Source organism: Myripristis murdjan, chromosome 17, assembly GCF_902150065.1.
Source record: "Myripristis murdjan chromosome 17, fMyrMur1.1, whole genome shotgun sequence".
In the NCBI taxonomy this organism is placed as follows: domain Eukaryota; kingdom Metazoa; phylum Chordata; class Actinopteri; order Holocentriformes; family Holocentridae; genus Myripristis; species Myripristis murdjan.
Window position 1 is genome coordinate 24,380,545 of NC_043996.1, and position 24,512 is coordinate 24,405,056.

A 24,512-nucleotide genomic window follows, 5' to 3' on the forward strand; every position below is an offset into this window, starting at 1 on the left:
GATAGCCGTAGTACCACCTGGAAGTTGAGCGAAGCGAACAGCTAATGTGAAGGATTGCCGTTTAAAACATGAATGTAAATACGAATTGAATCGGCGTTTTAAAGAAACCCGGGGCAGCTGGATCTACCTAAGGCCAAAGTTATTTCTCACAATCGCGCAGGTAAGAAAACGAAGCCACGTTATATTTATTTAGTGAGCGCTGTAGCAAGCTAGCCGCTGCTGACTGTGTCACTATGGTACCGTCGGTGATCATGTAATACACGAACGTTAGCTGGTTAGCATTAGCTTGCTACCTAGTTAGGTGGGTAACGCTGACCATTTAAGCCAAACAAAGATGGCTAAAATCGTTGATCATCTCCTAGTTTTGGTAAGTCACTTTATGTGTCGCTGTTTAGCTTGTAAATGACAAATTAATAATTTCGGGGGTCGGTTATTGCCACCAGTTAGCTAACGTTACCCGCTAACGTTAACGGGGAACGACGTTAGCGTTGCTAGTCAGCCTGTGACGCTGTCAACGCCTCGCCTAGTTTGACAGCTCATTTTCAGCGCCGGGCCAGGCCAAATCCACAGGGGCTGTATCTGTATCACGTCCATCTACACAGAGTTAAATTAGCAGAAACCTAACCAACATCAGTTAAATAGTCGATAACTTGAATTATTGGAAATCAGCCGAGCTATACCATCTCCGTTTTGTGTGTACTTGGCTAACATTAGCTGACAGGACAACGCCACGCTTGTAACATCAGGCATTTTTTTTTTTTTTTTTTTTTTTTTTTTTTAGCATTAGGTTGCCTTTCTATCCCCTGCCCGCCAGCTAAGCTTTACTATTATTAGGCCAGCTTTCTATCTCGCTATTTTGCAGTATTCATGCACGTCCCATTTAGCTTGTACCTAACGACAACACTGAATCTGACTGTCAACACTGGTTTCATGTGCACTGCCGGGTCTAGGTCAACGCCCCATTGTCAGTGTACCACCTCTTTGTGTGCAGCAATGTGGAAATTAAATGGAAGAGCTCAGCCCAGTCAGATGTGGAGAAAGTGAAAGGGCTGGGCTGCTGTACTGTTTGCCAAACACGGATGCTTTTCCTTGGCCAACATTGCATAATCGCCGGAGGTTTGGTAACGTTATACTGAAATAATTGGCGAGCCTACAGGGATTGTCCTGCTGTATACTGTATACAAGCTGTGACGTTAATAGTGGCAGCTAGTTAGTGGAAACGCAGTGAGTTGGTTGTGACAGTCTGGGCGGATGCTTTTAAGTTGAGGTTCTGTGCCCTGGCTTTGTGAATGGGAGAGCAAATGAAATTGTAACTGAGCTTGTTGCTTTTCCATTTATCTGCGTGTGCTTGTTTATTGCATGTGTAGGCAGTATTGATGTACAATAAAGACACTGCTACATGTGGACCAGTCAGATAGACAGGCCTGATTAATAGATAGACCCACAGATGACTTTGCTGAGATGAGGAAGCAGGCTTATTGATTTGTGCAGGATTGGACATGACCTGGGTTTCTTTCCTCTTAGTGCTGGTTTCCCAATTGACTTGTTGTTAAACTACATGAGGCAGGCTATATGTCTTTTCACTGTATGACAGAACTGGGTGAGATCACTGTCTGCATCTGGAAAAAAATCACTTTACATAAAATGTATGATCAAGAATGATGTCCCGCATATGTTTGTGCATCTTGGTGCTTCCTTCACTTTCACTCCCATTTGTTAGTATCAGATTCAGCCGATATAGTGATTGGCATGTCAGAGCTGTGCTAGCTCCGATATAAACAAGGTAGGGTCATGCCAGGGAAATGCATTGTGCCCCCTTGCTGTTGTTTCAGTTTCAGCTCAATAGCTCCCAGAATCACATGGAGCACAGGAGAGAGATGTGAGCTGACAAGAGCTCTGTTGTCATCATGGCCTTGACACAGAAAAATTCCCTGACAGCCAGAGCAGCAATGTGAAGTCTCTAACAAAGGCTTCAGTCTGTAACCTTGCTGTGGGCTATGTGGTCACACTTAAAATCTGTGGTTTTGTGGGTGACAGAAGCATTGGCGTGTCAGGTCTATATAGAGACACTTGAAGTTGGAAGGAAAGCCGCTTAAATTAAGCAATGACATGATTGGATTCTGATCACTCATTTTGCATATAAACCTGTACATAAACAGACAAAAATTATAGCTTAATATTAAGAGCTCTGAATAACCACAGGACTTCTTTTAGTTGATACATTTTGGTCATACTTAATACAATTCAACATCCCTTATTATCTCTTTTTTCATTTTTTTCCTGTTGGTACATTTTCAGGTTTTCAGTTTATTCACACACCAAGCATTTTTGTTTAAGGCGCTTTGTCTTTGTCAGATGAAGCTGCTCCCTAAAGAGTACCCGTCTTAAAACTGTTGACCCAAACAGCGCTTGTACAGCCTGTCACATAAGAGCAGTGTGGTTTCTGCCTGCCATCACACAGTTGTGTTTGTTTTATGGTGCTGTGGTTCATCAATTACAGTATGCAGAACTGTCTTTATAGGTGGACCCCAAGTTACTCATGTGCTTTGTCACTCCCAGGGGTAAAATGTCTCACTCAGTAACGGTAATCAAGGCTGTGTGTGAGCCTCAGTCTGCAGAGGAGATGAGGGTGTGGGTCCTCTTACTCAGCTTGATAATGCAAATCTCCAGTAGGTTCCTGTCATCCCGCTTTACATGGCCTGTATGTCTTCGCGCTTCCTCTTCTCACAGAGGAGAAAATGGGCCAGTGCTGACGTCACGCACCCCCTCCCCACCACTCATGATCTGATGACATAGGCTTGTGCTTCTGCGTCGTCTCTCTGCATCACACTCCACAGCCTCAGGTCCCTCGCTCCCGCTGAGGTACCATCCGTCGACATGCTGTTTTGTGTGTGACTGTTACTGTGCACGGGATCCACGTTCCTGTGCACAGACCTTCCTCTTACATCTGAAATGAAAAGTAACAGCAGCTTGAGTTGTGCGACTTGTCAGATTTGTTTCTGTTTGCAGGTGAATCACAGGTTGAGCATGAAAGATGTAGATTAATAAGATTAGAGTAGTGATTTTCACAGTGGAGTCTGATGTTGTCTTCCACGTTTCCTCAGGAGAAGAGTGTAATTTCACTTTGTTTAAATATCTCATAAGCATTTAAATACAAGAAAGCTCATGTCCATACAGCGTCACTGATCTGACATTTAAATAATTGATTATAATAATCATAAACATAATTTCTTTGTGTTTTTTTTCTGAATAGTTTTTGCTGATTTTCACGTAATTTCTGCTGATTTTCTGGTATTTGTTTTGCTAATTTTCAGGTTATTTATTTATTTCTTTAGTCAGTAATTTCTTAAATTTTTAATTTAATTTAGATTTCAAATCTTTTATTTCATTGCCTTTTTGTGTGTTCTGTTAATTTTTTGCTAATTTGCTAATCATGTTCCCCCCCATGTTTTTGAAAGAAATAAAGTGAATTTGGTTAATTTACTAGACATTGCTTTAACACAAAAATATACTGTATATGAGTGATTATTTTAACATTATTTTTAATCTCCTTTGTGAATCTATTTGACAAATATGACACCTAGACGGTTTGATAATTAACACATGCCAAATATTTTTTTCTGATCAAAGTCCTGAGGGGAAAATCATTTTAAGTGGGGGTCTGGTGTTTAATGGGAGTCAACTTAGGGATCCAGAGCATGAAAAAGTTTGAAAGCCCCTGCATCAGATCATTCAGAGCCAGGTTGTTTTTATTTTATACTTAGGCCTAACTGCCTAGTCACTCGGATTTGTGGCCTTTTTCAGTCTCTTATAATGGAATCAGAGAATAAAGTCACTGAAGGCCACACTGTTCAGAAATACTGCCAGTTCCACATCAGTTGTTAAGATGTCATCAGTGGTGTGATGTGCTGCTTGGCATATCTGGTGCTGATCAGAAGAGGAAGTTGTCAGTACACAGACCTGGACAAACTTGTTGTGGTGTCTCGGGTTACAGCAGCAGACTATTTTGCTTGTCTGTTCTATGCTTTGGATATCTCCTATCAGCAGGTATCAAGTATCGGATGTGGGGTTGGGAATATATATTCTTATTTCTTCCTCTTTTAGTAGGGTATTACAAGACGTCCTGCATTTTGTGTTCCTCGCTTGTATGAAAAATGAAAACCCCACCCACTGAATGCTGTGTTTGCTTTGCCTCTCTCGCCCAGACCTGTGGCTGAGCGATGCCGTCGGGGTCTAGCAGCGACTGCCTGCACCTGGACTGTGTGGGGGAGATCACCAAGGAGGAACTCATTGAAAAATCCCATGTGAGTTCTCTACACTCATGATCCTGTCCACTGGTGTACTGTATTAAGCCGTCCTATCACACACTCTCTTTATTAATCTATATCAAAGTCTGTCAATAGAGATGGCGTGAGCAGAGCCTCAGGTTATAGGAAGTATTTTCCCTGAATTGTTTTTCGCCATTTGGAATTTTACTTTGAACGTTAACTGCTGCATTACTCAGCACTGAATCACTGGAGTCTACTGTATAAATAAATAATGCTACAGGGTTATGTTATAGTCACTGCCTTTAAATGTTTCAACTTCCTCTCTGAGAAATCATGTTTTACTGTCGGTTCTGTAGGTGAAATGGTACTAAATAATACAGGACCCATTACCTCATCAACTGTTACCATGATGAAGACTCCAGCCAAAGCCACAAAATCTATTCAGATATGTTCAGCACTACATTTTATTGTATTCTTTATTGGCAGCGTGGGGAAAAGAATTAGAAGCTCTGTGATTGGCTGCTTCATGAGGCAATACACTGTGGGACACATAGCGTCCTAAAGTTGTTGTGTACACACCCTTGTACCTAACTTTTTTTTTTTTTAACAACTGACTTGAATTATTTCAGTGTATTTGCTATTTATTTGTACTGGTGATTCAGCCGAGAGAGTTTTATGTCCATCCAAGTGTTGTAAATGCTCAAATGGACGTCACGTTACATTGCATTCAGAGAAATGAATAGGATTTTTTACTTCTGGAGCCCTGGCCGCCCCATTTGACACCCCCCACTTTGCAGCTATATTTTTCAGGTCTCAATTCAACATGTCAAATAAAAGCTGCTTATTCTGTTCTTCACTATGTCTGCTGGTATCTGTAATTTTTACAGTATTGTACTTCATTATTTGTCCACCGGGCCGGCACCTATTTGGCTGGGAAGGAGTACGCTCTCTCTGTGGTCCATCTCAAGATTTCCTCCCTTTTTCCTCATTTCACCTTTTGGTTATTGGGGGAATTTTTTCTCGCCCGCTAAGAAGGTTAAGTCAGGGGGTGTTATCCTGTTTTGTGTGTTCCCTTGCCCTTTGAGATGGTCAGTAGTGATTTTTGGCTTTAAATAAAGCTGAGCTTGAATAGGGTAAGCATTCCTCACTGTGCCTCTTTTCGAACCATGCTGCTGTCTCACTGTTTTTTTTTTTTTCTTATTTGCTCTGGGGAACAGGGATGTGACGCTAACCTGACTGTCTCAATAATTTTCCAGGGCCAGTGCCAAGACTGCAAAGTTGGAGGACCAAATCTGTGGGCGTGTCTGGAGGTGAGAGCACAGGGCTTCTTACAAACTTCTAGATGATTAACAGCGTCAAGACTACGAAATGAGACTGGTTGCGCCGCAGCAGGGCACAGAGTTGCAGTTCGGACAGGTTGAAATACTGCCTTGTAATTGTTCTTAACACTTTGGTTTCCTCTCTGTTTCTCTCCAGAATGGCTGTTCATACGTAGGATGTGGAGAATCTCACACTGACCACAGCACCGTCCATTCACAGGTGAGAAATCCCTGCTCTTGCTAATGCCTCTCTGCTGGGAAAAAAAAATGCTTAAATGATGATGTGCTAATGCACAAGGGTGAAGAAGGGGTGTGACTGTCGGGGAGGAGGTCAGAAGTGGTGTGGAATAAAAAAAAAAAAAAAAAAAAAAGGCACAGAATGGAATTGAGGCATTGAAGAAAAGCAGAGGCCTCAGTTCAGAGTCCCAGGGGCCATGACTGGGAATAACACTGTCTCACAGCACTGCATTATTTTTAACATCCTCTCTTCAAGATCAGAAAGCCTGCATGTGCATCTGTAAGCTTTTGAAGTGCACACTTTGTGAAAAGCCATCCAACTAGCAATGTCTGACTACATCTAGAAATTCAGCCAAATTTCAGTGCTGGATCATCCATTATTAATCCCTTGTTCCTCAGGGAAGTGGGGGGAGATTTACTTGTACTCTCAGCTCCATGGATACGGTGTCTACCCCTCCTGCCTGCTCTGGAGTTCTTTCTCAGCTTCTGGCGTTCCCAATGTAGTCTGAGGCTTTTGCTCCCAGCACACAGGGGCAAGCGGGGTTAGAGAGAGCAAAAGAAGAGAAAGCAAACATGTTATTTGCCCTGCGTATCAATATCTGCACAGCTGCTGAAACCACTGTCCAGAGAGAACCTGTCCTTTAGATTTGTAGTTCTCATCTTAGACAAAAGACGGACAATGGATGAAGGAAGTGTGATTTGAGCAGTGCATTCCCCGTTTTCATGATACGGGTCTGCAGCTAGACGTGCACCCTTTGTGTTTTTCAGGGGAAGCCATCTTTAAATCTTTATTAGAAGGGAGCCATACTTAATTAGTGCTCTTGAGGCCTTGAGGGGAGGGAAGCATGTGTATTTCTTGACTATACAATGAGGAAGAGACTACTGCGGGAACAGTTCAGAAGGAGATGGTATGAGGGATTGACGGCCTTAGCTAGCCAGGGTGTAAGTGTGATTATTATGAATGTAATGGGTTTTTAAAAGTCTTCAACTTGAAGGTTATAGATGAACTAATTTTATAAGTTGAAGCTCCGCAATGTAGTGCTGGCAGAAACAAAGATGCATAATTAGCATTTATAAATAGAACTTACTCAGTCTGAGTATACATCTAAAAGAACCTTTGAAGAAAAATAAACCAATAGTAAACCCAGGAGATTTTTCACCTTTTCACATTGTAAATAATGCATGGTACGATCATTATAGTCAAATGGTTGCTTTCCAGACTCAGTTTTTCAGGCATCTGGTGTTTCTCTTAGATTCCCTCATTTGATCTATGCATGCACAAACGAGACAAAAATATTTTTCAGTCTTTTTCTGCCAAAAATTGTGAGCACGGCAGGAGTTCTGACACAAATAGACACTTTTCTCCTATACAATATCTACCCTATTGTAGTTTTTGTGTGTGTGGGAGAGGTGCAAAGGATCTGTTCTGTCTGCGTATAATGATTTCGTTGGTGTTAAACTCTGCACAAAACCAGAAAACCTTCATTATAAAGTTGCCTAAAACATTTCTCCTACTGAAAGGGGAAAAAAATTCAAAACTGCTCTGTGCTGCAGTTTTGAAATTACAGAAGTCAGTACTGTGATTCATTTTTTTCTTTCAGTTAATGATTTAGCGCTAGTTCCTAACTAAATCCAACGGAGTTGTACCAAATTACTAGGACAAAGTAATACTGTGTAAGTTACTAAGCAGATAATGTAATTCAAAACCTTCTGTGGGCTGACAAAATACATCTTCCAAGTCCCATAAATCCAGCTTGTTATTAATGTCCTGGCTGGTCTAAATCCCGTCATAAATTATTTAAATGGGGTAGTTTCATGGCCGCTCTCAGTCTGGTGTGTCCCCTTCTGCCAGTGCTGCTCTGCCTGGCTGTGCGAAGGCTAATGCAGCCCTGATGAATAATGCAGGGCCTGCTGGTCGGCTGCTGCTCACGTTCAGTCTTCTGTCAGGCTGCCAGGCTGCTGGTGTCTGTCTGAGCAGCAGTGGGTCAGCAGAACTCGGCCATGTTTCCACAGCACCAGTCCATCCTGCTGCACTCCTCCTGTAATCTTAGACACACAGCTCCTCAGGCCTGGTGTCTTATTGCGGTTGATGCTTTTCGGGGATGCATTTGCGGTTCCAAAATCTGCACAATGTACTAATGCTGCATGCTGCAGAATAATTGAGTTTTTGTGTCTTTAAATTCTGGGGCATTGGGACATAGATTTTGTGTGGACATTTAACAAGGAGTCTCAGGGTCGAAGAATGGAGTGATAATGTTTCTTTTTTTTGGTTTTGGTTTTAAAAAATACTTGATAAATAAATGTAAAAAACAATATCAGGTTTTAAATTGGTTTCAGTGGGACAACTACTAAAAATGCTCTACTTATAAAAGACCATTCCAACCTTTAATGCAAATACCAAAACAGGCAAATCACCATAATTGAGTGAACAGTGTGAAAATATTTTTGGCTGGAACAGCAGGTGTTGCAGCCGCAGCTGGTTACCAGCCCTATCAGTTCCCGTGTCTCATAAGAGGTTAGGCAGTATCAATCATATTATAACACAGTGTTATATATTTTACTGAGATATGATATTTTATCAAGGTATTTTTGAAAATAATGTCCTGGGGATGTGAATTATCATAATGCATTAACATCTTGTTTACATCATTGTTTATACCAAACTCCTCTGAAAAGAGAACAGAAATTCTTTTTAAAACAACAAGTACATTTGTAGTGCCTCCAGTCAGCCAACACAAGCATGGATTTTCTCTCTTTAACATGTAAACTGCAAATAAGCTATGCAAGTGTACGCATATTCAGATATAACAACCACCCATTCTGTAGTCTCATTACTGCAACAAAAAACCAAAACATCAAACAGTAGAAGATATGCTGCTGTAGCAGCAGGTTGTCCAGCTTAAATTATGTGCAAATTGGGTTGGTGCACTTCCTGCCATACTGAGGCACAGCTTGCTTCACAAGTATTTATGTGTGACTGAACAGTGGAAAGTGCTTTGTATTTCCACCCTTAGCTAAAATGTGTCATGCAAAGCTTCCCTACAAGATGATCTATATTGCCTGGTTTTCCAGCATTATCTGTCTTGAATCTGACAAATGTAACTGTTGCAGTAGGCAGCCATCTTTATCATTTCTCTCACCTTGCCGCTCAGATGTTTCAGAGTTAGTTCACACTTGTCTGAGTGGACAGCTGTGCAATTAGCACTTCAGCTGCAACTTCTGTTGATGCTGATGTACATGAGTTAATAAATACCAAGAATAATGAGGTGTTTGATGAGATAACACCCTGTGAATTGATCTAACTTCACTGAATGTCATAACTTTCACATTTTCAAATAGCCCAGTATACAGTAATATCAGAATAGTGCCTAACCCTATCACATAGTTTAACAAGCTGAAGAAGGTTTATGATTGGTTTATGATTTGCCTGAAATAGGGGAAGAGTCCTCTGGCTTTGTTAGCTTAGCATAAGGAGGATTTTTTCTCCTTTGTATAAGTTTGATTTGACTACCAAACCAGTATTGGTATTATTGATAGGCAAGTCAGCTTGCCTGGTGAAACATCTGTAATTTATTATAGATACTGCAATGAGTCCAGAGTATCAGCACTTCAAAGTGGCCTAACAGTGTGGTGCGCTTGTATCCTCCTACATAGAAGTGAACGCCATCCTACAATATAAATCAGCATAGTTTATCTTAGTAGAGTTTGTTGGATTTATTTATTCATTCATTTATTTATTTATTTGTTAGCTATTCAGCTTTCCTGAACAGTACAGTATATAGAGAGACAGAAAAAGAGGTGGTATGCCTAAGGCAATCTGAATCACCAGGATGCCCCCAAGCTTGCTAGTTTTAACGACTAGAGAGAAACGAGAATGTTAATTTAACTGTATATCATTCTGATTTTGTGTAACTTCATTGTTAGGTGTGCTACAGGAACACTGTGCAAAATGTTTACCGAGCATATTCACTGCAGAACAAGACTGGCCAGGCCATCACAGGGCACACCTCGGCGGGCTATTGATTGACTTGTGCCAGAGATAGTGAAGCTGGGTGTTGGCAAAAATGGAGAACATGTGCTCTATCAAACTTCTCTGGATAAATGTTAACATTGGCAATGAAAAGCTTTATTGCCCTGAGGGGAATCGGATTTGCACATCATGACTCCGTGTAATAGAAAAACACATTTAGCACATCAACAATACACAGTGGCTTCATAAATAGCAAACAGTAAAAATGTCTGAGATTAAAGAACAGGTGCAAGGAGTCAGTGTGAACAGTCTGTTTGTCTGGCATTGCTTTTATTAAGGAGTTAAATGCTCTGTGGAAAAAATGACCCAGTCTATCTCTTTTACTCCAATCTGGTATTATGTACCTTTGTCTAGAGGGTAGGAGGTTTTATTTGGTGCGGAATGGGCCTGATGGTGCACTGGTGTGATAGTTTTGGTAATTGTGTTTAGTGGCAGTCTTGTTATCTTGCCACCTATTTTGCACACTTGGTCCATTTTTTGTTTACTCCTTGTTTTCCCTTTGTTCATTCTGATATGCCTATTCACAATTCTCTCTTAAAATGTTGTGTGCAGGAGACACGGCACAACCTGACAGTGAACCTGACCACACTCCGGGTGTGGTGCTACGCCTGTGGCAAGGAGGTGTTCCTGGAGCGGAAACTGGGCCCTCGCTCGCCCCTCACCAACAAGCCCCTTCCCTCGCCACATAATGCCAGTCAAGTAAGGACTGCTTGTTAACATGTTTTATTCTGTAAAACTGTCCGACTTTTATATTGTTTATCCAGTCCCAGAGGGAGATGATAAACAACAGCAACATCCATAAAATGATGAAGTTCTTACATATCCTAAGAAAAATAATATACAGTATTAATGTTTCTGATCTGCAAATCTGTTGTCTGACATAGGTTGATATTTGTCTGCCGCTCTTGCTGCATAATTGCTCTGTTACATAACTCTGTTCTCTGCTATCAGATGCTGTCAAAGCACTGAATGAGCTTTGCAATCATAAATTCCACCTTTCATTCCTAAGAACCTATTTGAGATATCAGCACCAGGTGGTTTACTGACTTGATAAGTTGTATCTGATAAGGTCTTGTGTGTGTTGTTTTGCTCCAGGAGACCTGCAGGACTCCTGGGAGCCCAACGTCTCTGCGAGTGCCACCCAATGGAGGCTGTGAAGACCTGGACATGGAGGCAGAGGAGGAGGATGACTTGCGTACCCGAGGTCGGCAGCAACGCTTGCAGAGATGCAGTGTTTGTCACGTTAAAAAATGAATGACACCTAAGCTTGATTTTTACTTGCAAAGCTTAACAGAAAAATTCTGTATGAGTGGAGTCTCATAAAGAATTTATTGTATTGTATGTACAAAGAATATTTATCGTATTATTGACAAAAATGTTCAGGAAAGAACAAAGTTTGTACTATCTACTCTCAATCTGTCACACATTGTATTTACTGCTGCAGAGAGAGAAACAAAATTTCACATTTTTCACTGCAGACATGGCTCATTATTATTCACTCTCAGACATGCATTAATGTGCTGGGCGCAAAGCCAAATTGCCCATCTTGACAAATTCCCAGAAATGTCAGACAGTATAGATGAATGTGTGCAGCCTCGAGATCAACAAATGGGGAATGAGGAAATACCTAAACATTACTAATGTAACCTATACTAATACATCTGTTTTAATTTTTGTAAACTACAGTTAAAGATTTTCTATGGTAGGCAGCATTTTAGTCAATGACATTATTACGACTTGACTAAATTTAAAAGAGATTTTTCACAGAATTAAATAAGGAAACACTGCATTGTTGACTTGTGAGTAAGCTTCAAATAGACCATCGTAGTAATTAGCACCAGTCTCTATTTGGATTGTTGTTTCTAGTATGGGTCAAGTGATGTGAAGTGCAGTAAATGAGTGTCCCAAGACCAGTGTCTTTCAGCCGGACTGCAGGGTGGTCCTGTGTAGCTCTGCGGGTAGAGCAGGGCACCGACTCTTTCAGGATGAGTGGTTCAGTCCCCCCCCCCCCGGAGCCACCCATCCTAGTAATGTGTTCACTGAGTGTTGTGAGATGCTTTGGACAACAGCATCCACCGCATGGCATATGTTATGTTAAACCTCATGTGGTGTAGCTCTGGCACTGGCACCAGTCGCTGCCTCAGTTGTTTTTGTCACAAGCACGGGTCACATGATAGGGAAGCGGAGCAAATGAGCGTGCCTAGATTAGTACCTCTCAGGACAGAGTAGCTTGGTCATTTAGGATGAATTTGCCGTCCCAACATAGCAGCAGACATCCACTCTCCGCTACTGATGCTGTGTCAACTAATTTTTCATCCACCCGTCACAGAGGCTGGTTTAAAAATTCACCAGCCAGCCACTGTCTGTGCTTTCTCTGGATTATATTACTTTTAGAATAGAAAAAGGGCCTCTGAACACTGGTTGGTCATTTGCCCAAGTGGCACCTTGCTGCTGCAGTCAAAATTTACAAGCGTTTGATCAGTGGCTTGTTTTAATTTCCCTGGTGTGTATATCAAAGTTGTGGTACTCTGTGTCCCCCAGGCCTGACAGGACTGAAGAACATAGGCAACACCTGCTACATGAACGCTGCCCTCCAGGCCCTGTCCAATTGGTGAGACCCCGTCCTCCCATCATCTGTCTTTCTGCCTCCTGCTTCACCCCGCATCACCTCCACACCCCATGCCACGTGCTCTCTGTTTTTCTTTTTCTTTTTTTCCCTCCTCAACATCACCGACTTTCCACCCGCTGCTCACTCTTTCAGCAGGCTTCATTTCAGTAGCCATTTGCTGTTTTTCACCGGCTGCCTTGTTCTCATTGACTGTGAAAAATGACCACAGCTGTGCTCATTTGAGAGAGAGCGATGGCTGAGTGAAAATTGCTGCAGTGCACCATTTGTGATGGCAGGAATGGCCTTTTGTTGTTCCCTGTCGGGTCTTATGTTTCTGACTGAACTCCAACTCATCTACTCCTCTATCCTCCTTCTTTTTCCTTTTTTCCTTCCCCACCATATGTCTTTTTTACACGACTCTCTTTACTGTTTTCTCCCAGGCTGCCACGGGTTTCATTGTTTATTAGATTGCCAGTCCCTCTGATTTATTCTTCAGGATCAGTCTGTTGGTGTGGTCATTTTAATTGCAGAGCCTGAACTGTTATTACTTAAACCTTTGCCTGCTGTTTCCTTACACTTTTCATTCTTATTTATTTTTTTATGGAACTGCAAAGCACACCAAAGCTCTACGAAGTTCCTTATTATGACAATTTTCCAAGGGTTTGGAACAATTTTAGATTAGGATAAACTGATGATGCCTAGTCTGGATATAAGATAAAATGGGAAGAGATGTGGGTCAAAATTTGCAATCTAAATCATGTTCCAAAAATAGGAGGGATTGAGTCATAGAGCGGCAGAAGGAGGGACCTTTTCTGGAACTTTCCTTTGATGTCTGTTTGTATGAGTGCTGTTTCTTTCGGTTACTGTCGGGTCATTATTCAGTTAGAGGGACTTTTCTCTTGCCAAGGAGAGGAAGCACTCATGCTTTATTCATTCTGTGTTTTTGCTGTCTTTATCTTGTAAATTTGTTTCCACTCAATATCCATCAACTGAGACAGAGGTTCTATCTCAAATTAAGTCCCCTCAGCAGTTTCTCTTTTCAGCTGTGAATGCGGTATTGTTTCGTTTGCCGGTACCTTTGAGAGTTTGCGATTCACAAAGGGACACATATGAATATAATGAAATGAAGCAAATCAAAAGATATACTTGGAAGAAGGAAATGATGCTATTTAGGTCTTGAATGTAAACACCCCCACATTTTCATGCCTATTTTCACAGTCGTGCTTTGATTTCTGTATCCTCTGTTAATGTCATTACAAAAACATACTCAATATGAGATGATTTCCAGCCAGGCGCCAGCTCGGATTTTGTGTCTCAACATCTTTGAATGAGTTCATAAACAGTCTTGATTTTAGTGATTGTCACTAGATAAATTTGACTTTGTCATTCTTAAGGTAATTTTGAGAGGTGCACTGTTTTTCAGAGTAGACAGCAAAACACAAAGCTTTTAGTTGTGATGATCAAAGAAAAACTCTCATTTAGGGCAACTGGTCACTAAAAGTTTGTTTGGTACTCAGATGTGATATATCTGTCTGTCTGTGTGTTTCAGTCCGCCCTTGACACAGTTCTTTCTTGAATGTGGTGGCCTGGTGAGGACAGACAAGAAGCCTGCACTCTGCAAAAGCTACCAGAAACTAGTGTCTGACCTGTGGCACAAGAACAGGTTGGCATTTCTCATTTTCTTCCTTTGTTCATCAGGGCATCCTCCTTTCAGTAGACAACACAAGCTAAATGTGTGATCAGTAGGAGTGCACCGATATACTGGCAGACTTTTGTTATTGACCAGTGTCAGATGGATGGCATCTGTCTGATATTATTTACACTGCTGATATATGGATATTTTGACTGTAGAATTGATATTTTTGTGACCTTTTAATTGTAAAATAGGTTTTAAAAGATAAATAAATAAATAAATAACGCAATCAAAAGATATCTAAAATCTTAACCTCTTTAGAGCAGCATTTGGACTAGGTTTCCTACAAAAACACATTGTCTTTGCCGATGTGGGTGGGAAAATATCAGTATTGGCCTGAAAACAAAGGGGGCATCCCTGCTATCTCTGCCCTGTTTCCTGCCCTGATCAGGGCAGGAAACATTTTCATCCCCTGGCCACAGCTATGTGTTGATTCCAAAAGTCACTGGCCACTTTCATTTCTTTACCAGCCAAGTATGATTTTTAAAATAAGACCCCAGAATCATCGTTGATTACCTGCCAAAATGGCTGGGAGAGTAGACAAGCTTATCATTCAGAGCCAAAATTTAGTTGCATTTTTGTAGCAGCTAGTCTTAACTTCCCACTGTGCTTTATATGAGGCTCTATCCTAGTGCCTGGAGTTGTTATTGTGTTGATAATACTGTGTTTTGTGGAATTGCAGGCCCTCCTATGTGGTCCCAACCAATTTGTTCCAGGGGATCAAGGCTGTAAACCCCATGTTTAGGGGATATTCCCAGCAGGTCAGTCCTCCCAGATGGTGAATTGAATGTGCAACTTCAGTGCATGTGTTGCTCTGCAAAATGTAAGCAAAATAAAGAGACACTCTTCACTGCTGGAAACACCTTGAATGTTCTGTTTGCAAAATAATGTTGAAAATTAATCATTGTTTTGGTCTGAGAGAAAGTGTGTCTTGGTTTTGCCTCTGTCTGTAGCAAACAAGTAAATGTGAGAAATGGGAAGTTAATGATGTATCAGTGTAATAATGTGTAACTGACTTGTTTGCTTTTTGTATAAATCCAAGTGAACAATGATATAATAGATCAAGCATTTCATATAAATATCTGTGTCTGTCTGTGAATGTTCTCTCTTACTGAGAATTTTTTTCTTAGAATGAGTTAAGACTGATTTTGCCTTGCCTTGAGCTGGGTCTGCAAACCAGCCTATCTTGTTGTCCCAGAGCTTATATAGTCATTCCTTTTTCTCTTCCACTCCATATCCCACGAAGGTCCATCTTTGTGGGATATCCATCTACATCTTTTGTGCATGCCTCCGTCTACATTAGCTCCAGCTCAAATCACTCAGCCAGATAAGGGAAATCCTTTGCATAGTAATTACTTACTCACAGCCACTGACTCACAGTTTCTTTCGCACACACATAAATGCACACAATAAACTTCAAGGTAAATTGCTTGATTTGATTCCAGCTTGGACAGCAGTATTTTAGGTATTATAGATATAAGGGATTTTGTTTAACTGAAGCAAGTCTTTCCTTCCTCCAGTGTCTGTAAATCAGGGATTTACAAGCCTGAATAGTGATATGATAAAGGGGCCTGTTTCCTCTTGGCTTGCCAATGTTTGTTCAGAGGGGTTAGCTGGGGAATATTCATTCGCCATGCTATGCTGAGCTGCACAGCCTTGGAATTAGCATCGCCATGAATGGAGTAACATTCAGGGTCCTGGGAGAAAAGTGTTCATTTGGCTAGAGTGGGAGATTGGATGTTTGAGGTTCATTAAGTTTGATTACAGATTCATGAGCATTTGGTTTCAGATTGTGGGATGCAGAATTGGGATAAACAAAGAGGTAAAATGGATGTTTCTTGTGATTTGGAAAATAGCTTCAGGAAAGCTCAGCTGTGTTTGTCAAACTTGATTGTGTTTGGCAAGAGTAAGTGCCACATTATATTTGAATTCACTAAACTGGGACAGGAAAGTAACTAACAGGCGATAGAGGTCCAAGGCACTGCGACTGTCAGAATTTACCAGCTACAGTTAATTTGCCACCTCATTAACAGATGATGAAAGCTAATGTTAATGCTGTTATTCCCCTACGGCATACAGGACTCCCAGGAGTTTCTACGCTGTCTGATGGACCAGCTTCACGAAGAGCTCAAGGAGCTGCAGCCCGAGCCTGATGACCAGTCCAACGGCATCACTGTGGATGACAGTCCTGATGATGACAACCACAGCCAATCAGATAATGACTTCCAGTCATGTGAGTCCTGTGGCAGCAGCGACCGGGCCGATAGCGAGGCGCAAAGCAGGAACGGGGACGGGCGTTTGATGGACGATACGAATGAGGCCGAGATGTTGATTCCTGAACGAGATGAGATTCAGGCCAACCGAGAGTGGCAGAAGGAGAAAAACATGATTAATGACCTGTACCGCTCCGGGGGAAACGGTATTGTTGGTGGAGGCACTGGAGCAGACATGGACAAAGATGTTGACACCACCACAGAGACCACGCCCATTATCAGTAGCCAGGGGGCCATCAAGGTCCAGAGCAGAACAACAGGTAGACTTGTCACAAGCTCTTTGTCATATTCATATGTCTACAATTGGATCAATAGATTGAATTTGCTGATTGCCCAAAAAGACAGTTTACTTTTTTTATATTCAGCATCACATTTCTGACCTTGCAACTCACTAAAGCTTGGCCCACACTCCTCTAGATTCCTTCCCAGATGTCCATATGTCCAGCACCACAAGACCTCAGAGTCCTGTCCCCATGGATGGACACATTCCCAAAATATCCAGCAGCCCTCCCAAAGCTGCTTCTGGCTGGCCCAGTCTTAACTCTGCACACAAGAAAGGTACTACGCAATTGTTGGCAAAGGCCGAGTAGGATGTAAAAGCCTCTAAATAATCAGAAGTGGTCATATCCAGATTGAGAGCTTAAAGGGCAGAGTCATATTAATGTAGTTCCATCCGGTGTCTAGCATTGCTGACTCCTACATGCCTGGGGTGCAAAACACTAATCCCAGATTTAAATGACGTATCTGTTGGACCAAATCTCTGAATCTCCCTCCCTCTCCCCCCTCTCTCTCTCCCTCTGTAGCAGTGACCACATTCACCCCACCAAAGAACAAGCGTCAGAAGAAATACCGCAGTGTCATCTCAGATGTATTTGACGGGACCATTGTCAGCTCAGTTCAGTGCCTCACCTGTGATAGGGTGAGTGTGGATGTCAACTAAAAGTTTTTTTTTTTTTTTTTTTTTTGAGAGGGTAGGAAAGCTCATTGTGTCACTACAATAGGCGTGCACATAAAGGAAGGTGGCATATCATCCCAAGCCATTTCCATGTTTTGTGGAGTTAAAAAAAAAATACAGAACAGAAAAAAGTACAGAACAATTGAACATCAAGGTTGACCAGTGATGTTGATACATATCTACACTGTAAGTGTAGTTGCAGACCAACTTTAATTTCACTTCATTTGTGTTCATTTGTGTGAAGAATTATCTTCCACTGAAACAACATGGAATAACATGGTCAGGTTGCAAAGTTATTATTGGCAGTCTTCAAATCAAGTAAAGGAATTAACAGTCTGATATAAATATGGAATATTAATTTCCAAAATAAGTAAGAACCCTGAAATGCAACCGTTCAGTAGTCTGTATCCACAAAGATGACTGCTTACTGTGTGTGTCTGTGTCCTGTGGTTGTTAGGTATCTGTGACCCTGGAGAACTTCCAGGATATCTCGCTACCCATCCCAGGGAAGGAAGACCTGGCCAAGCTCCACTCCTCCACCCACCAGACCTCTCTGGTAAAAGCCGGCTCCTGTGGGGAGGCTTACGCACCGCAGGGTTGGATTGCCTTCGTCATGGAATACATCAAGAGGTACGCTAATAATATATTTGTGACATTGTTGATTTACATCTTTCCACTTCAGGCATTTAGCTGATGCTGATATCCAAAATGTCCAACAGTGTGTGTGCAGGCAGGAGTCCAGTGTTACTTAAAGGCATGTTGACGGGATACATTGCTATTGCTATTACCGAACCTATGACCTTTCAGTTATGGACAGCGACTTTGACCCTTACCCAACCTGGCTGCCCAGGAGTTATGTTCATAGTTATGGCAGACATCATTAACTTCTGACATCTTGCACATTTAACATCACCATGCTCGTTATGTTCAAGGCTTAACCCTGTGTCTCTTCCTATTTTTAGCTGGTTCTGGGGTCCAGTGGTTACACTACAAGATTGTCTTGCAGCATTCTTTGCCAGGGACGAACTAAAAGGTGAGCAAGTGGATGTCACCTCTACCAGACACACCAGAAATATTAAAGCCTGTTTAATACTGATGTCTGAATTCATTTTTGAAATGTCTTGTCCGGTATCTTCCAGGGGACAACATGTATAGCTGTGAAAAATGCAAGAAGTGAGTATCTAAGATTTTTGCCTCTGCTCTATATTCAGTCATGGCTATTTAATCGTATTAGTTAAGCTGAAAATAGAAAAAAGACAGGCTCCATGATGCTTGTTCATGTTCTTTTTTTTGCCTCTTAGATTACGAAATGGAGTCAAATTCTGCAAAGTGCAAAGTTTGCCAGAGGTATACAAACATTTCTTGCACTAGATGACATTTCATTTTTACAAGAAAAAATCTCTCTATTCTTATATCTTTAGACACAGACTTTGTGAAATATAATTTATTTGTGTGTTCCTCTGCTCTCTAGATCCTGTGCATCCACTTAAAGCGCTTCAGACATGAGCTGATGTTCTCCACCAAGATAGGCACCCATGTCTCCTTCCCGCTTGAGGGCCTGGACCTGCAGCCTTTTCTGGCCAAAGACAGCACTGCCCAGACCACCACCTATGACCTGCTGTCGGTCATCTGTCACCACGGCACCGCCAGCAGTGAGTGGGCACAGCCGCTCCCCCCTGACAAACTGGGGGAGTGGCATAAGTTGGCACAACACACTAGAAATGTCCCGCATTCACCAGCTTCTGGGAATATTTCACACCTGCTTGTTAGGTTAATGGCTGCTGGTCTAACTCATTCCCATGTCGATTCCCAGGTGGCCACTACATAGCGTACTGCAGGAATGACCTCAACAATCTGTGGTATGAGTTTGACGACCAAAGTGTGACTGAAGTGTCAGAGTCCTGTGTCCAGAACGCTGAGGCTTATGTGCTCTTCTATAAGTAAGTTATCAAAGCAGACTCATCACTATAATATTCATTTATTATACTATTGTACACAAAGACTAACTAAGAACTGAGACAGGGCAATTTATCAAACTTTATTTTGAATTACAATTTTTGTTCCTGAGGATTATGAAAGCAAGATAATCAAGATAAAATGATTATTATGCTACATTCCATTTCGCAGTCATGCTCTCATTTTGTCTTGTGGTGTAAATCCAGTGCTCATCTTTCCTTTTCAGTGGTGCACTTTTGCCCCTCCCTTAAGGTCCAAATTCAGTCTCAGTCAGGCTATGGCATGTTTATATTTAAGGTTAAAGGAAATCCACTGTTAACAAGACAAAAAAGTTCAATAAGTGCATGATGTTTCCAAAGTCAGTGAAATAAATAATCATGATCTCAACATTAACCAAAATGATTGGATGATTATGATTTTTGCCATAATCAAGCAGTCCTATAAAAACTGATTAAACCCTGATAAAATGCACCAGGCTGCACAGACGTTGTCAGCCTTTTGAGAGCTTGAAGCGTACCTTTGGTAACTTAGTTGCAGCAGTAATTGATCTGTCATCTGTTCTGTTCTGTCCTGTCACAGAAAGAGCAATGATGATGCACTGAAAGAGCGTAGGAGGGTGTCTGGACTATTCAATATGATGGAGCCCAGCCTGCTCCAGTTCTACATCTCCCGCCAGTGGCTCAACAAGTTCAAGACCTTTGCCGAGCCGGGTCCCATCTCCAACGACGACTTCCTCTGCTCCCATGGAGGTATATAACGTCAGGCAGACCCCATCATCTTCATGTTGATAACACAAGGTCAAGACATCTCTGTCCATGGTTCATTCCCCCTGCCCTGTGCCCAAACGATCAATGGAGAAATTTCAAGACATCCCTTCCCTTTGCACAGTTTTTGCTTTTGATCTTTCAGAGGGATTTGAGAAGCTGACAAAGACTCTTGTGTATTCCCTGCAGAACATAGCTGACTTCAAAGGGGTTTTGACTTCTCTTTGTGTGGATGTTACTCTCAATAGAGGAGAAGAAAGGATTCAAAAAGATTTTTGTGCCCATCACGCTCTGTTTTGTTCAGGGGGCTGTATTCACAGGGTCTTGTAACTTATGGGATTTAAAATTAAGTGAGAAAAGACAGATCATTTGTGGCACAGCTTTCATAAAGACTACACTGGCTGTAGAGAACAGTGTATCATCTCCTGTGAATAAGCCCTATGGATTGTTTCCTCCTCTGTGCACCTACTAGCACATAATATCTGGCAAGACAAGTAGATAAATGGAAAGTAATGTCAGTGCAAAGAAAGCATGATTGATATGATCATATATAGTCGGTTGTGCTGTTCATATTTCATATTTTCAGTTGGCAATGATAACACAAAATAATATCACAATAACCCTGCTCAGTTTTACCATCCACTGACTACAATGACTTTAAGTGGTAGGCAGTGGACACTCCCTCAGTTGTGCTGAGGCAGATTTTTGGATACTGGAGATGAGGAAGGCGGAGGTGGGCCCAGTAATGACACCTTCTCAGAAACTATAACCCATTCAATGTAGCAGTGATAACACTTTGGAACAGATAAGTGTCTGACTCACTAAAACAGATTTGTATTTTTATGACTAATCTACACATAACCGGTATCTCTGAAATGTTACTCTGTATGGTGGTGCTAAGTGTTGATGTCTAACGGATGAATGCTTCACTGTATTTTTATCAGGCGTGCCGCCCAACAAAGCAACGTTTATCGATGACCTGGTAGTAATGCTGCCGCAGAATGTGTGGGATCACCTGTACAGCAGGTAGCTAACCAAGCTAACTCCAAACCTGGCTTGGGGCTTTAACCAATTTCATATCTCCGCTTATTTACTGTTCTCATAGTTCTACTTCCACTTTGTGGTTATGAATTCAGCTGTGTGAGTAAAGGTCAACTTGCTCTCTGTAGGTATGGCGGTGGACCAGCCGTCAACCACCTGTACGTTTGCCACACATGCCAGACTGAGATCGAAAAACTGGAGAAACGCCGCAAGACAGAGCTTGACATGTTTGTCCGGGTAAGCCCTTTGTCAGTACAAATACCAGCAGAGCTATAATCATTTCTGTCTGAGCAGTGAGGAAGACAGAGCTGTGGTCAGATAAGGTAATAATGGGCGTGAAGAATAATGTATTGTGTGTCTGAGCTTGTGTGCAGCCAGTACTCATGGGTGTGTATAGGTCTATTCTCTAGCCTATTTAACTAGCTGATAGGCTGCTTGTGTTGGCACTCTTCACCCCGACAGGAGATGAGAGGTGTGAGCCTGATGAAAGCCTTATCATTAATGCATTGGGACAGATGCAGCTGGGATTGTCTGCCCAGTCTGCCCACTCACACAATAGCTGCATAGAAGGAGAGGTGTGTATGTGTATGCATGAGAGAGAGTGCTTCAATAGGCAGATGGAGGGTAACAAGAGGGTTAGAGATTGTGTCATTTCCAAGAAAAGATTAAATTGCCGAAGCGCGTGTGACTCCCTTTTAATTGTAATAACTACCAGAGAGAATTGATTAGGTTTTCCATCTCCTCTCCCCTCAATCCTTTCATCCTCACTGCATTTTTTTTCATCTCCCTCGTGTTTCTCCTCCCCATCCCCTCCTGCCTTTCTCCTCCACTTACTCCTCCCCCATTTCCTCTCGCTCCCTCTCCTCCCCCTGCTACATCCCTGTAGCTGAACAAGGCGTTCCAGGAGGAGGAGTCTCCAGTGGTCATATACTGCATCAGCATGCAGTGGTTTCGTGAGTGGGAGGGCTTTGTCAAAGGAAAGGACAATGGTGAGTGGACAGAGGTCTTGCTTCTCCACCCCTAATCCTGCCTAAATGGTTGTTTAAAAGGCTAAATGTTCCTACTTGACAGTAGCGCCTTCATCTGATATCTGGTGGACGGTGATGATTTATCATGGAAAAGTCATTTTCATTCAGCTTAACTCACATTTCCCTTTTTAAAACTAATGGCACGTTAAGTCATATATACATATTTTATGGATTGTAGAAGATAACAAGTAAATTTGTTATATGGAGCTTCCAAATTTTCTACAGTTACCAAATATTGCTCGTGCTCAGATGAAACTGTAAATGTCCCTTTCCCTCTGTTGATTTATCTTCAAAGAGCATCCCTTATCTCTTGAGTCAAGTTTGCCTGCTGCTACTGCAAAATGAAGCGTCAAAATATATTCCATTCCCTTTCACTTGTCCTAATTTTTTTTTTTTTTTTTTTGCTTCTCTTGCCTTGTATCGTCATATCAATAACAGCTTTCATCTTGCATATCTACAAATGTTTTTCCTATAACTTCTGCTCCTTGATTATTTGTTTACCCAGTGTCGGGAGCAGTAATTGCTTTCATAATGTGACTAAAACATGTGACATTAAGGATGATTGCACTCAGAAGCAATTAGTGTGGAGAATATAGCTTTGAATACATTAAGCACGCTTATTACTACAGTATGTAGGTATGACTGTTTTTTTTTTTTCTTTCATCCTTTTGAAGATCCACCAGGACCAATTGATAACTCCAAGATTGCTGTAAGCAAGAACGGCCATTTAACACTCAAGCAAGGTACAAAGCCTTTAAGTTATTTCTCTACTTCATTGTTTGACAAAAATAGAATTTAAAGTCTTTGTTAAGGGGTTTTAATCGGAACAATACAATTATGGAGGGAAAGTATCATAACTTTAATGTCCAGCAGAATGTGTAATCAAAATCCTTAAGGACAAAAAATACATCACTTCTTGTTAGAGTAAGTCTTTCTGAATGTCAATGAATTTTGCTGCGGCTGTGAATTATGTAGTCGTGATATTTAAGTGCGTGTGTGTGTGTGTGTGTGTGTGTGTGTGTGTGTGTGTGTGTGTGTGTGTGTGTGCGTGTGTGTGTATTTACACCAACCCCGCAGGAGCTGACTCAGGGCAGATCTCTGAAGAAACATGGAACTTCCTCCACTCAATCCATGGTGGAGGTCCCGTGGTCACCATTCGGCCCAACATCAGCCACCAGGAAACAGATACATCACAGTCAGAGGAGAAGATAGAGGTGGAGACACGCTCAGTTTAGCGAAGCATCCAAGAGAAAACAACAAAAACACTTAAGAAATGAAAAGCCTTTTATTTTGCACTTGACTTTTATTTCAAAAGCATTCAAGCAAAGGACCTCATCTTTACCACTACATGACAGCCTTTAACAACTGACAGAGGGAATAAATATGTCTGAAAAGGTTTGTCATGTTGTACATATCTGTATAAAGATCTCTTAAATTTCTATTAGCACTATAGTATTCATGTGTCGGGACGTTTCCAGAACCAAGCATTTAAATTAATGTGCAGCTAAAGATTCCATTGAATGCCACGTTTCTTTTTCTCTTGACCAAATGAGCAAATATGTCCATGTGTCTTGTGTTGCTAATAGTGATAAATCACAATGCATTTTGCTGTAGATATTGACATGATTTTACTGTCGTATGAGAATATTGTTCAATGAAAAGTAAGCCGCGCAAACCGACACTTTCTTTCAGCAACAGAAATCATAAGGTTATCAAGGGACTAATTAACTGTGTAGTCTCAGGAATGAATTTTGTGTTTTGCACTGTTCTGTAGACTGGCATAGTGGCATGCTCACACAGATGTCTGGTTTGTATTTGAATGTACCAGTACTGATAGTATGTGGGTCAAGAGTCTCAGCACTTGGTTATTTATCCCTGAAGGGTGTGATTTACTATGATGTTAATAGATTTTTGTAGAAAATATGTGGCAGGCAGAGTCTGTTAAGAATGCATGCTTTGATAACAATTAACTCACACACAAACTAAAACCCAACTGAACATCACTTGTAGTTGCATGTAAATGCAAAGCTGCTCATAAAATGTGCACACAATCACAAAAATCTGAAGCTATCTTCACTAAATTGTACATCTGCAGGATACTTAGAGGTCTGTAATCATCATCAGCAACAGCAGCAATCAAATTAAAGGCATTAATTTATGTGAATGGGCATGGTGTTGCTTAATGTGTTGACTGATAAAGGGTAAACAAAGAATGCTATACTGTAATTCCATACTGCATATGGATGTCTCCTGACCCTGATTTTTGCTGGCTGACGCTATTAAACTTGATGAAAATATGTTTAAGAGTATGGCCATAGTTTGATTTTGTCATCCATTGCT

At 41.5% G+C, this 24,512-nt stretch overlaps 1 protein-coding gene across 4 annotated transcripts; it reads left to right on the forward strand.

The window, feature by feature from the left end:
- usp33 (ubiquitin specific peptidase 33) lies at positions 1-24,476 on the forward strand. 4 transcript variants are annotated; one of them, XM_030074451.1, is made up of 24 exons: positions 1-160; positions 4,206-4,304; positions 5,525-5,578; positions 5,745-5,807; positions 10,407-10,553; positions 10,950-11,058; positions 12,396-12,465; positions 14,012-14,125; positions 14,838-14,916; positions 16,235-16,688; positions 16,846-16,986; positions 17,232-17,347; positions 17,841-18,013; positions 18,346-18,416; positions 18,523-18,556; positions 18,685-18,730; positions 18,855-19,035; positions 19,197-19,323; positions 19,919-20,088; positions 21,048-21,129; positions 21,273-21,381; positions 22,031-22,133; positions 22,847-22,915; positions 23,250-23,407. In XM_030074451.1, the coding sequence occupies exons 2-24, from the start codon at positions 4,221-4,223 to the stop codon at positions 23,405-23,407; spliced, it is 2,754 nt and encodes a 917-aa protein (XP_029930311.1). In that variant the 5' UTR covers positions 1-160; positions 4,206-4,220. The 4 variants fall into 4 exon arrangements, with proteins under 4 accessions (XP_029930311.1, XP_029930314.1, XP_029930312.1 ...); XM_030074454.1 differs by having other exon boundaries at positions 17,235-17,347; XM_030074452.1 differs by lacking the exon at positions 1-160 and adding an exon at positions 4,030-4,047.
- Positions 24,477-24,512: the final 36 nt, after the last annotated feature.